The following is a 12,614-nucleotide window of genomic DNA, read 5'->3' on the forward strand; positions in this document are numbered from 1 at the left end:
GATTGCAGATACCAGCGTAGTTCGCCCTTAAATGCCAGAGCACGGTTCTTGCGGGAGGAGGGTGCTCTCCGTGTGACCAGAGCCCCTTCCCGAGTTAGGAGGACTGGCCGCAATGACCCAGGAATGCCCACTTTCCAGTCCGCCCTCGGATTTCTCAGGTGCGCTGTCCTTGGCGGTTCCTGCACCCAGGGGTCCGGCGGGCGGACATGTTGTATTTATTCTTAACGTCGGATACACCCTGACTTCACTTTTAAAGCTAACTTTGTGCGGGCAGCTTCTGTAGGACCTTTCTTTAAAAACGTTTTGCTGTTACTGTTGCCAGTGGTAGCTTAAGCAGACTGTCTCCTTTTCAGAACTCCCTGTTTCCAACGGACCCAAAAGCCACTCAGTGAATGAAGACGAGCAGGAAGAGCCCGGCGAAGGGAGTGAGGACGAGTGGGAGCAAGTGGGCCCCAGGAATAAGACTTCAGTCACTCGCCAGGCGGAGTTTGTGCAGACCCCAATCACTGGCATTTTTGGGGGACACATCAGGTTTATTATGCTTTTATGGAATATTTTAGTGCTTGCCTGCTTGCCTTTTCCAGGGTTTTGCTGCGATAAGACGTGTCCGAGAAAGTTGGACTCGATGGCTTGCCTTTATGCCCCTGTGCCCGCTCTGTTCCCAGACTTCCCTTTGCTTCCCGGCTCTCGTCCCACACGGCGGTTCGGCACAGGGTGCCGGTCCCTGGGCCCGGCGGCCGCCCTGACTCCTGACACACACACCACCCCCCCTCCCCCGCCCCGCTCCCTGAGCACCGCTCGCCCTGAGCGAGCTGCACTCCACTAGGTAGGAAGACAAGGACTTGCTAATGGAAACACATGTTTCGTTAAGAGAAGACATTCTTGTGTCTGCTGGAGAGTATCAGGCGCCTGAACCAAGTGAGCTAGAAAGGTGAAGGAGACACTCCGGGCACCTGGGGCCTCCTGGAGTGCCTGGGCCCCGTCCTGCCCCAGTTCCCGTCAGCCAGCCGCTCGCTGCTCTTTCATGACGTCCTTCTAGAAGGCTTCCATTTGATCGCGTTAGAGCCGTTCAGGACCACCGTGATGTGGGACTCACGAGCATGGGGGCCGTCTCCAAGGAGGTTAGTCATCCAGAGTCCCAAAGGGCCTCGTCAGAGTGGGATTTCCTCTCGAAAGGCCTCATGTTATATCCCACAAGGGCGGTTTTTTAGTGAGACTCAGCCTTTGCTTATCCCAAATGCTGTGTATCCGAAAGAAGTAACGCCCTTCCCAAGGCATGGAAACTTTCAGCAGGCTGGTAAAACCTCAGCATGTCCGCGAGCTTCTTCTCAAGCCTGTCCGCGCTGCAGTGTCGGGCGGGATTCCGAAGCCGGTCCCCCCGAACGAGTCATTTCTGAGCGCTTCTCTGTGAGCTACTGCCTGCCGACCCCTTTGTGTTCTGGAGTCTCCCCACATGAGCCTCTTGCGGTCAGGGGTGCTCTGGGGAAACGCCCAGCCTCTCACTGCTGCCGCTGTAACTTGTTTTTGCAGGATGTGATTCCTTGGCCTGGACCGTTTGGGGAGGGGAAGCAGGGATGCAAGTCAGGCGACAGCGGTGAGGGCAGGCTGGCTGTGTCCTTAGCTCGCGGTGAGCTCTCTCACGCTGGCGTTCTTGGGCCGGTCCCTTAGGGATGGGAGAGAGGGTGAGGGAACAGCCCGGTGGGGAGGACGGCGGCACCAGGCCTGTGCAGAGGGAGAGCATCAAGATTCTGAGGCCACGGAGGCCAGCATTCCCAAAGAGCCCACACTTGTTTGAGAATAACTGGTGGGAAAAACCAGAGTCCACTTTGTAGAAATTTCTAGCTTGGCCTGCATGGCTCTGCCAGGCCTCTGGCCTCGGGGTGGTCTTTTTATGTTGAAATTGGTTGTTGACATTTTTGAGAAACAATGAAGGTAGGAATTATTTTTTATAAGTTAGGATACTTCTTTCCTGTGTGAAGTAGTAGTTAGTCCCATGAAGTGTGCTTCCTTGTTCAGACAGCTGGACGGTGGAGGTTTTCTTTGTTTTGTTTTGTTTTAATCTCACCGTCTTTGGGTGTGTGTTCACGGCCCTCTGTAATACCAGCTCCTTTCCTCACCTTTCCCCTCAGGCCACATCAATAAAAGTCGAAGCCATTGGAGTTAGGAGGGCCGCCTCTTGATTACTCCACCAGTTTGGGTTTTTTTTTTAAATTTTATTTATTTATTTGACAGAGACAGTGAGAGAGGGAACACAAGCAGGGGGAGTGGGAGAGGGAGAAGCAGGCCCCTCGCAGAGCAGAGAGCCCAGTGCAGGGCTCAGTTCCAGGACCCTGGGATCATGACCCGAGCCGAAGGCAGACGCTTAACGACTGAGCCACCCAGGCGCCCCCCCTCCACCAGTTTTTACCTCCCGCCGCTCTCGGAGCCGGGAGGGGGCCGCTGCTCCCCAGTGGCACCCTGGAAGGGAGGGGGCGTCGAGGTGTGTCCCAGCGCCGCTCTTGCGCCGCTCTTCAGCAGTGCGGCGCGGGCACGGGGGCCCTTTAGCTGGCTCTTCACGGAATCTGCCCCCTAAAGCCTCAGTACCCACGCACGCCCGATTGATCCTGTCCGTGAACTAGGTCACTCAGACTGCAGAAATGGAATTCCTTGTTGCGCTCCTGGAATGTTCCTTGCCGGGGCTGAGAGATGGGCCGAGCATAAGTTGTACTCAGAAAACTTAGAAAAAGAAAAATGAAAAAACCAGCTAAGAAAACAAAGTTGAATTGGCAGCCTTCTTCTTGAGGTTGGGGGGTAGCCTTGTTTCCTGGAGTGTTCACTCCTCTCCTTGTAGGGGGGAAACGCCATTAAAAATATTCTGTTTGCCTTGGGGTTTCCTCTATTTTATTGGAACGGGCGATGATACGTTGAGAAAACGGAGAGTGTGAGCATTTTGAGGCCCCGGCAGGAGAGGCGCATTTTCTGGCTGGTGCATTCGGTAAAGTGTGGAGTGGACGGGCAGGAATTCGGAAGATGAGCGTGTTTTCTTCCCTCCTGCTTGTGCGGGGACAATGGTCACCCTGCGGGTGGCAGCTGGAAACAATCAGGAGGTGGTGTTCAGGATTATTTCCAAATTCAGTAAATTTTTGGCTTTTCTGTTCTCTCTGGTCTTCTAAAGATGATACTGAGCGATCTCGTTTTCAGTTAACGTGTCTTCTCCTGCTGGCTTGCCTTACCGGAGAGCGGGGCAGAGCGGTGACACTTACAGTCTTCTGTTTCTGTCTCTGCCTCTCAGGTCTGTGGTTTACCAGCAGAGCTCAAAGGAGTCGGCCACTTTGCAGCCTTTCTTCACCCTGCAGCTGGACATCCAGTCTGACAGGATCCGGACGGTCCAGGATGCGTTGGAGAGCTTGGTGGCAAGAGAGTCTGTCCAGGGTTATACCACAAAAACCAAACAAGAGGTATACTCCTAGTTGATCTCGAATGTTGTGCTGAGGCTCCCTGGTGCGGTGGAAAGAGTCCAGAAGTGGGAGGGCAGAGAAGTGCCTTTGCGCTCCGCCTCTTAACCCTGGTGCTTAACTGGTTTGGATTGGAAGTTTCCACATTTTTGGAATGAAATGGTCGAGGCAAATGCTCCCGGCAGCCTCCTTTACCTCGAAACCATGTATCCCAAGGTAGTGGCCGCTTGGATTGTTTGTCTTGAGCTACTTCTGATTTTCTGATCGTCGAATTACGGTGGGGTAAAAATCAGTACCACGTCTAACAGAGGCCGCACGGCTCCTTTACATCCCTGACGCCGTAGCGCGGCTCCTCCAGATTAGTTCGGGGACAAAGGAGGCTCCAGACCTGTCTATTTTTCATTTGCTTGTAGGTCTTCAGGGACATCGACAAATAGAAAGTAGCTCTTTTCTTGTCTGTTAGTCTTTCATTTGATCTGAAAAGGACAGAAGCCCGAGTCCTTTAGTTTTCAGGCGTCAAGGGAAGCAGATAGCTTCGTGGGGTGTACTTGTTGGCCAAGGCAGGAGAGGGCGAGAATATTCTGCTCTCAGAGAGCTTACTGGTTCCTGGGGTCCAAATGTACAGCTGCCGCCTGTTGTCCACGCGGCGGTCGAGGGGGTCTTCTCCTTTGCTGAGGTGATGCCTGTGAATGTGGAAAAACATACGGGGGAGGGGACCACAGGCTAGCTGGGGACAGCGCTCACCTGCACAGTCCCTCGCGTCCCTGGGGAGCCTGCTGTGAGCAGACTCTGTGGCGGCCGAAGGGGCAGGAAGAGTGGACGCTGCCAGCACCTCGCCGAGCTTGCTGGGCCTCCCGGGCCGGGCAGCCCGCGCTGGGGAGCCGAGCGGAGGCGGACTGGAGACCTGTGGTCATCTGGGGCCTCCTGCTTAGACTGACGAACCCATCCTCTTGGGGGATCCACACAGAGTTAGGCCTAACCCTCCACCACGTTTTCCGACTTGCTTCTTCCCACGGGTGATTTTATTTAAAAAATACAAGTGGTAGGAGCGAGAGACAGAATCTTGGCACTTGTCTTAAGTGAATAAGCGGAGTCTGGCGGTGGAAATTAATGAGAAAGTGGGTATTTGTTTTCGGGGAGGTTGGTTGGTGTGGCTGAGTTGCGCGCTTGGCTCATTCTGTGGCAGCTGCGGCTGCGGAGGTGGCGTCACTGTCCCCGTGGCTCTCTTCTCGCTGGCTGTCCTCTGGCCACCCGTGGAGGTTGGTGGGCGCTCATCCCGCTGGCGGTTTCCTGCCTTTCCCCGGGCTGCCAGGAAAGCCCCTCGCCGGTGCTTTTCCTCTCTTGCTCCTGCTCCGGTTAGCTGTGGGCTCGGGGAGGGCGCAGTCGAGGTGGGGGGCGGGCGGGAACGGGGCTTGTTCTAGATGGCAGGTGCAGGAAGGACGCAGGCAGAAGAGGCATTCCGGGGGCCGTGAGGAAGGAAGTGGACCCGCTCAGTCGCAGCTCTTTGGTGGTGGTGTGTTACCCGACCAGAGCAAGAACACCCAGACAGCAAATGGTTGAGAAAGGAAGATTTCAGACAGTTCCTATGGGGTGGGGATATTTGGAGAGAGCACGTATCACATGTTCTGGAATGTGATTTCTTTAAACTTTAGTATTTTATATTTTAAGGTCACAAGGTTTTTTGCTGTGGGAACACATGATGAAGGTCGATGGGAAACTATGGTTATATAAACTCCTTGCTGTGTAGAAAAGACCTGGTTTTCTTGGGTGAAGAAAAGTTTGTCTCAGTTTGTCTGGAAACCCAAAACATAGGCAAAAATTTCAGATTAGTCACTTAATGAATTGCCTGAAAGCTAGAGGTTCTAATCCTGGGTCACCAGCACTTACAAGCATCCCGGAGACACTTTTGTCCCAACTCTTTGGTTCACAGATAAGGAAGCTGGAGTCCACTCGTCAGAACCCCGGTTTCTGACTGTCGAGCTGTAGCCACACTTGTCCATCATTCACATGTTTTGTTGGGTGTGGAGACACCAGGATGCAGACACACGTTGGCACTCTGGAGGCACATTGGGTGGTCCCACAGCAGGGATCGGAGTCTGGGTGGGAAGCCAGGTGCCCATTCAGACACGGCCACCCAGATACGAATGTGGTCTTCTGAGCACTTCCTTGGTTTCTCATCTATGTTTTTATCTTTTGGATCGTGATGCAAACAAATTTCTGCCAGAAGTGTTCTTCATGTAAACACAGGAAGCATCAAAGGGTTTATAGGTACAAAAAACAATAAATAAGAGGAATAAGAATGGTTTGTGAGGACGCATTTTAATGGAAAGCAGCATTTGCTAGACCTGCAAAAGCATGTAAGGAGCATATAAATTGATAAAACTGGTACTTGTAAAATTAATGGTTAGAATAGATGGCTTTTGGGGTATTGGGAAACACCCTGGCCTCACTTTGATGACTGGTGTGGGACTTGCTAGAAAGCGTGTTAGTGCATACATAATGCAGAGTTCTGCTGCGACGTTCGCTTTTCAGTTTCTGTGCCTGTGTGTCGTGACCGTCACAGAGCAGGGCTTCTGAGGGGGGAGTTCACACGTGGACTCTCGAAGCCATGGGATCTTCTGCGGTTGTGTTCACAGGATGGTGGCCTTTCTGTACGAGGAATATCAGCTCTCAGAAGGCCTCTTAGCCGAGTGTTAGATGTTGAGAAGCTCCCTCCACCCAGCAACGGCCGAGCGGTGCTGTCCTGGACCCCCAGGCCATGGGCTCTTGGTGGGGGGGGGGGGGGGGTCCTTGTGTGATGGACGTGCGTCTGCCGCTGCGTGAAGTAAGGCGCGGGGTCCTGCTCTGCTTTGTGCCTCAGGTGGAGATAAGTCGGAGAGTGACTCTGGAGAAGCTCCCTCCTGTTCTGGTGCTGCATCTCAAGCGGTTTGTTTACGAGAAGACGGGGGGATGCCAGAAGCTCGTCAAGAACATTGACTACCCTGTGGACTTGGAGATCAGTAAAGGTAACAAACACGGAAGGCAGGAGGGTTTGTGGTGACACCTGTCGGGGAGTCCGTGAGCTCGATGCTTGGCGTTTCGGTCTACTTCTGAGAACAAGGAAGTTCTCGTGACTTTCTGGTTTTCAGTTTCTCGGCTTACCACAGATTTTTGTCTTATAACTGGCACCAAAGAAGTTCTTGAAAAATAAAGGCAAAGATGAAGAAACCATATACTCTTACTAGATCAGAAGAATAGAGATTCTGTCCGTCAAAATGAGCATTGTTTTTCTAGAAAGTTTTATGGGTTAGTGGTACAAAATCGTTTTCTTTACACTAAGTGTTAACAACTGCCCAGCCCAGCCTGGTGAAAGGGGCTTTTTCAGTGAAGTGAGACAGGGTTGTCCATAGGCCCCTGGGGATTCCTCCGTCCTCTGGTTGCAATGACACTGGGTCAGGTTTGTGGCTTCTTTTGGCCATGAGTCTCTGTCAGGTAACCGGGGCTCAGCAGCCTTGATGCATTTTGACCAAAGCACCAAGTTCAGGGTGTCCTGGTGAAAGTGCAGCTTGAAGGGCAGCTGTCCTTGAGCTTCGGGGTTTGTGAAGAAGGTACTGTGCTGTCCTGCCTTGACTGAGAACAAGCTGGAGGCAGTGTTCAGATCATCAAGGAGTGTGCAAGACAGAAAAGCGGTCGTGGGATGTCATCGCTGGGTTCTGCAGAGGAATGCAACTGTCGCCTTCCCCACCACGTAGCATGGCCACACTCCACTCCTTCCTGGGCCTGGGGCCTCCCAGACTGGGGGTAGCTGGCCTAGCCTAGAGCCCCAGGCAGGGATGCTGCGTTTCTGCAGCCGGTCTGCAGCTGACGGGCTGACTCCTGGGCCAGCTCGGGGTCCCCCCTCCCACCTTCACCTCGGAACTGCTTCGTTCAAAGGCGGCACGTTTTCCTGATTCCGTTTGAGAACCAGAAAGGGGAAGAAATACCAGCCGAGAATCACATACCGGGTCACATACCAGGTCGCCGGTGCTGTTGTGCCCGGGCTGTCGCGTGAGGCGCACACACTGAGCCCCGCCGGGCATCCTGTGGCCCCATGCTCTTGCCTCTTCCCTCCTGCCCAGATAAACTGCCTGCACTGACCACAGGCTTTGTTTACAGACCTTTGCTGGCTGCCTGTGCTCTTACCGCAGCTGCCACCTTAAATGCCTTCTAGAAAGGAGTCCGCTAAGGCAGGACCCAGAGGCCCTGGTGTGGGTCGTGGGCGGGGGATGGGAGGGGCCGGCTGGTAAGGGCCGTGCGGGGCCCATCTGCAGGCGTGCTGCCCCAGTAGGGGGCCCTGGGGCCCGGACGCAGGGCTGTCCGCCTGCCCAGCTGGGAACCAGTGCCTCTTTGGAGAGACCGTCTGACTCACACAGTGGAAGTTCTGTGGTCTCACGTGTGAAACATCCCAGTTCTTAGGTTTCCTGGAGCTGTTTTGTTTTGTTTCTGAGCGGGCAGCTGGCTTCTTTTCCAGTGTTCAGGGTATCTGCTTGTCGGGCTTCTGGCATGAGCTCGGCAGGCTCAGGATATTCTCGTGCCGTTCGGCTGCTTGCTGGTGGGGGGCATTGCTGCGCCGCCTGGCAGCTCCCTGCGGGCAGGGCCTGCGCGCCGAGGGAGGCTGTGGGTTTTGTTTCCCTGCTGTGTGGGGTGGGTGCATGCGAGTGGGGACCATTGTCACCTCTTGGCTTCCATTACTCCGAGCCTTTCCTGAAGTGCTTTTATAGACTGGAGCTGTTGATATTTTGTTTTTCAGAACTGCTTTCTCCAGGGGTTAAAAATAAGAATTTTAAATGCCACAGAACCTATAGGCTATTTGCAGGTAAGTAAATTTGTCTATTATTTCCTTACTGAAGCAGTGATAGAAGGGTCTGTGCCCAGGCACAGTTTGCTCCAAGACAGCCTCACGCAGACACTAAACTCCTCCGCTGGTTTCCCCGTAGACTTGCTAAGTCAGGACATCTTTTGATGAAATTGTGTGTTTGTCCTGACATCCGGTGCTTGAAATTTGACCGAATATCCTTTTGGCTCTAAGCTGAATCCGGTCCTTGTTTAGCATCTTTTCTGTCTTTGAGTCAGAGGGGCAGGCGTGAGGCCGCTGGCCTGGCAGTTTAAGGCTGCGACCTTGGCTGCTGTGGTCGCGGTACCTGTGTGGCGGGGTGCTACCTGTGGAGGCGCTACCTCTGCGTGGGTCAGCACCTCGGAGTGGCCTGGTCAGGTTAGGAGAGAGGGGCCCACACGGACGGTCTGCTGCATGGTCTTCACTGCACTGGCTCAGCCGGGCTCTTGGGCTGCCACACTCCAGCTCAGAGCCCTCTTGGAGGGCAATGGCATCCTCAACCCCAGAACTGGGGGCCCTGACCCTTCTTATCTCCGGGCCTCCGCTTCCTGAGGCACCTGGTGTCTTTCGTCTGCCTTCCTTCCTCTTTTATAGCCTGAGTCTCCTGGGCCTTTGAGGCTTTATGTCTCTCTTGGTAGTCACCGTTTGCAACAACCGCGGGTGCTCTCTGGCCTTTTTTATTGGAATTTCCTACCTACACCTCCTTTTGTGTTGGCTTTGGTGAGCATGTTTGTAATTTAAAATGACGGGAGCGTTTCTTGACCGTCACACGTTCATGGGACCTTTCTCCTAGGGACCTTTTGTAGTATCTCTTTTGTTCTCGCAGCTGTCCTGAGGTACGGGTTGGGGGGGGGCCCTCTCTTATAAAACAAGAAACCCGAGTTCTGAGAGAGACTCTCCACTCTGACCGGCGGTGGCCGGGCTGGCCTTCACACCGTCGCTGCCAGTCCCTCGTGCGCATTTAGGAGGTTGGGTTGGGCCCTGATCAGCGGGTCACGTCCCTGTCGCACACGGGTGGGGTTTGGCCCAGTCCGGTCTTCCTGCTTGCGGCTCTGCCCTTTGTCTGCCCTCCCAAAGCCGTGATATGGCTTCTCCGCTGACAGGGTGGCCACACGCTCCTGTGGTGTCCCCAGCCCTCTCCTTGCTCCGCCTTGTCATGGAGGCCCTGCCGCCTGCCTCGGAGAGGGATCTGCCTCAGGGATCCGGCCCGCTCAGGGCGCTTGGCCCTAAGGTCCCAGTGGGAGTGAAGTGCTGCTTTGCTGCCCCCTTGCTGCTCCTCCCCTCAAGGCCATCGCCGGGCCAGGCTGCGATCAAGCTCAAGGAGCCCTGGGTCCTCCTCTGCCTGCCAGCCGTGGTCCAGCATCTGAGCTGGGCTGTCACTTGCGTTGCTGATTCCTCCTCTCACGGCTTCTAATCCCACATGAGGGCACTGGACTCGATGGGTGGCATTTTCTGTAAAATGTGAGGAAGGAAGCCCTTGGTGAAGACGGTTCTGACTGTGGGCCCGGGAGTACGTGAGTGCAGCACCGCCAACCCCGGCCGCGTGCAGCGCCTGCCCTGGAGGATTGCGGCTGCAGGTGTCCAGAAGGAGCTGCGGATCCGCCGAACCACAGGTCCTTTACATCCCACTGAGGGGTCACTTCCTGTAAAGTCTTGTCCGAGTCATAGGTCTTGGAGGTGAAAATCCAGGACAAAAGCCCGAAAGCAGATTTGGGGTCCAAGGGACCAGCTGTGTTGAGCCTGTTCTACGCGCTTGATGCCCGTGTGATCACGGTGACCGGCACCACCGCCGGCTTCCTGCCTGGTCGCCCTGCAGTCTTCCGCCCTCGGGTGTCCAGTCGTGTTCATCACAGGGATGGCTGGGGTTAGAGCCGGGGAGTCCTCTGAGCCCCAGAGACTGCTTTGCCAGAGGGACTGTCCTCGCACCAGCAGTAGCCATGGGCCCGGAGCGGGCTGGGTCCTCCCGAGGTGTGGCCGCTGCCGCCAGAGCCCAGCGACACGCCCACCAGCTAAGTAGGGTGCCTCTCCAAGTGACTGTCCTTTTTGCCCCGGTGGTGGCACACAGCCTGCCTGGCCACGTTGCAGGCCGCGCTGGGGGTTTCCTTCCCCTAGCCTCCTGTCAGCTGCCTGGGCCCCTCCGCCCTCCTCCTCACGGAGGGAAGATGCAGCCTTTGGTGTCTTTAGATGACAGATATTTTTTTTTTTTTAAAGTAAATAACAAGTGGTATTTATTATAGTTATTTTGGCATTATTTGTTAAAAAATGAGAACATTTTTTAAAAGGGAACAGGGTGATGGACTAGCGCCATGTTGGTGGGGCTGCTGTGCTCAGCCCGTGTCACAGCCCTGCTGTCCCTCCTGAGACGTGCGGTCACTCACCGTGATGACAGCCCCAGAAAGCCCGGGTTCTCAGCGTTTCCTGTTTTTTCACAAGCATGTTCCTACGTGTCCAGTGCCCCGTCTGTCCATCTGCCGTGATGCAGTTCGCTAACCATTCCTTCTAGCGTGGGTGTTGCCGTGGGTCCGAGGTTGGACACTCTCCGTAGAGCATCCGGAAGTGGGGTTGGCTGGGTGAAGGGCGTGAGCGTTGTGGGTCTCTGGGTGGCATTTCTGGAGGTGGGTGGGTGGTGGGGCTGGGGGGTCTTTCGCGCTCTGTCCCCGTGTGCTCGCCTCAGCGATGGACATGGAGTGATGGGCAGTCCTCACCCGAGGAGCTGGCGTGCGGGATGGCCCCACGGAGCTGGCGTCTCCTGTTTGTGAGGCATTAAACATCCTTAAAATGTCATTAAGATACACACGTGTGACTTTATCTGGGAATTTTTCAGAGTTTTGATGATGTGACCTAGCTTTGTGTAGTGACATCTCCGTGTCCTGCCTGCCTCGGTGAGGGGCATCGCATGCAGGGGCTCTGTGGGGGGGCTGGTGGGTGCCCTTGGCCGCAGGGGTGCGGCTGTCTCACCGGGTCGCCCGCGGGCCTCTCTTGCAGTGGTCTACCACCACGGCAGCAGCGCGACGGGCGGCCACTACACCACGGACGTCTTCCAGATCGGCCTCAACGGCTGGCTGCGCATCGACGACCAGGCGGTCAAGGTGATCAGCCAGTACCAGGTGGTGAAGCCCACTGCGGAGCGCACAGCCTACCTCCTGTATTACCGCCGCGTGGACCTGCTGTAGCCGCCCGCGCCGTGTGCCCGCCGCCCGCTTGCAGACGCCGACTCCCTCTGACGCCCTCCCTCTCTTCAGCGGCTCTCTAGAGAGACTCTTCTCCTTCGCAGAAGTGGGCTGGAGTGGAAAGCAGACGCCGTGGGGCTTGTGCGCAACAGTTCACCTTGACGTCTACCTTCCGGACCCAGATCATTTCCTTCAGACAGACCGTCGCTTGATTTAAGAGAATACACACAACCCATGTTTCTGAAATAATGCCGATTCCTGAGTGAGAAGGGGGACTTGCATTGATTCCCAGTCTAATTGCTTAGTAGAATAAATCCTGCACCAGCAACACTTGTAAATTTGTGAAAATGAATTTTATCTTTCCTTAAAAAAATAAATTTTTTAATCCATCACACTTTCCTTCCCACCCTTTAGTTTTTGATAAACGATAAAAATGAGCCAGTTATCAGAGAAGAAATAGTTCTTACTTCAAAAGAAACGTAAATACAAAAAATAAGTTGCTGGTTCCTAATAGGACGAACACGTTGTAATAATCGTGCGGTGAGAGGCTGTTCCGGGCACATCGCAGAGCAGATGTCTGGAGTTCAGATGTTAGTCCGCGTAGACGGGTGATTGTAAACTCTATTGCCATTAAAGATTTCAAATTGCATTCATGCTTCTGTGTACACGTAATGAACAATGGGTAAAATAATGAAGATTGATATTTCCCTAAGTCGCTCAGTTTAATTCTGCTGTCTGCTCCTCTTATTGCTGCGTCTCTAATTGTACACAGTTCAGTGATCTCCAGGAGTACAGAAGTTGTCGCCCATCAATAAAAATCACCAAGTTGGTTTAAAGCTGTGCATGGTGTTTCTTTGACTGCAGTTGCCTCTTCGTTTCTGGAGTTCGGGGGAGGGGGTGCGAAGACACCCCCAGAATTGCAGTGAGCCCTACGACCAGGTGAACCAAGACTCGGGTTGTGCTCGTTGAATATCTCCAGTGTTAGTGACTAGTGATCTGGGGAAATGGAGTTTTGGATCTTCCGGTAGCAGAAGAGGGGAGGGAGGGAAAGCGGCCCTGTGCTGTTCCTGGCCCCGGCGTGCTCAGCGTCACCAGAGTGGCGGCCTCAGATTGTGGCCGGACATCGTGCTGCTGGGGTGTCCCAGCAGCAGCTCAGGC

General features: G+C 54.5%; 1 protein-coding gene across 1 annotated transcript in view; it reads left to right on the forward strand.

Annotated features, from left to right (window-relative positions):
* USP10 (ubiquitin specific peptidase 10) overlaps positions 1-12,292 on the forward strand; it is a 71,517-nt gene extending 59,225 nt beyond the window's left edge. Inside the window, exons 10-14 of the mRNA XM_032323450.1 lie at positions 354-531; positions 3,272-3,437; positions 6,295-6,439; positions 8,203-8,268; positions 11,272-12,292. Of these exons, the coding sequence (XP_032179341.1) occupies positions 354-531; positions 3,272-3,437; positions 6,295-6,439; positions 8,203-8,268; positions 11,272-11,459 (743 nt within the window). The 3' untranslated portion in view covers positions 11,460-12,292. The remainder of the gene's footprint in view (positions 1-353; positions 532-3,271; positions 3,438-6,294; positions 6,440-8,202; positions 8,269-11,271) is intronic.
* The last annotated feature ends 322 nt before the right edge of the window (positions 12,293-12,614 follow it).

Source organism: Mustela erminea, chromosome 19 (assembly GCF_009829155.1).
Source record: "Mustela erminea isolate mMusErm1 chromosome 19, mMusErm1.Pri, whole genome shotgun sequence".
In the NCBI taxonomy this organism is placed as follows: domain Eukaryota; kingdom Metazoa; phylum Chordata; class Mammalia; order Carnivora; family Mustelidae; genus Mustela; species Mustela erminea.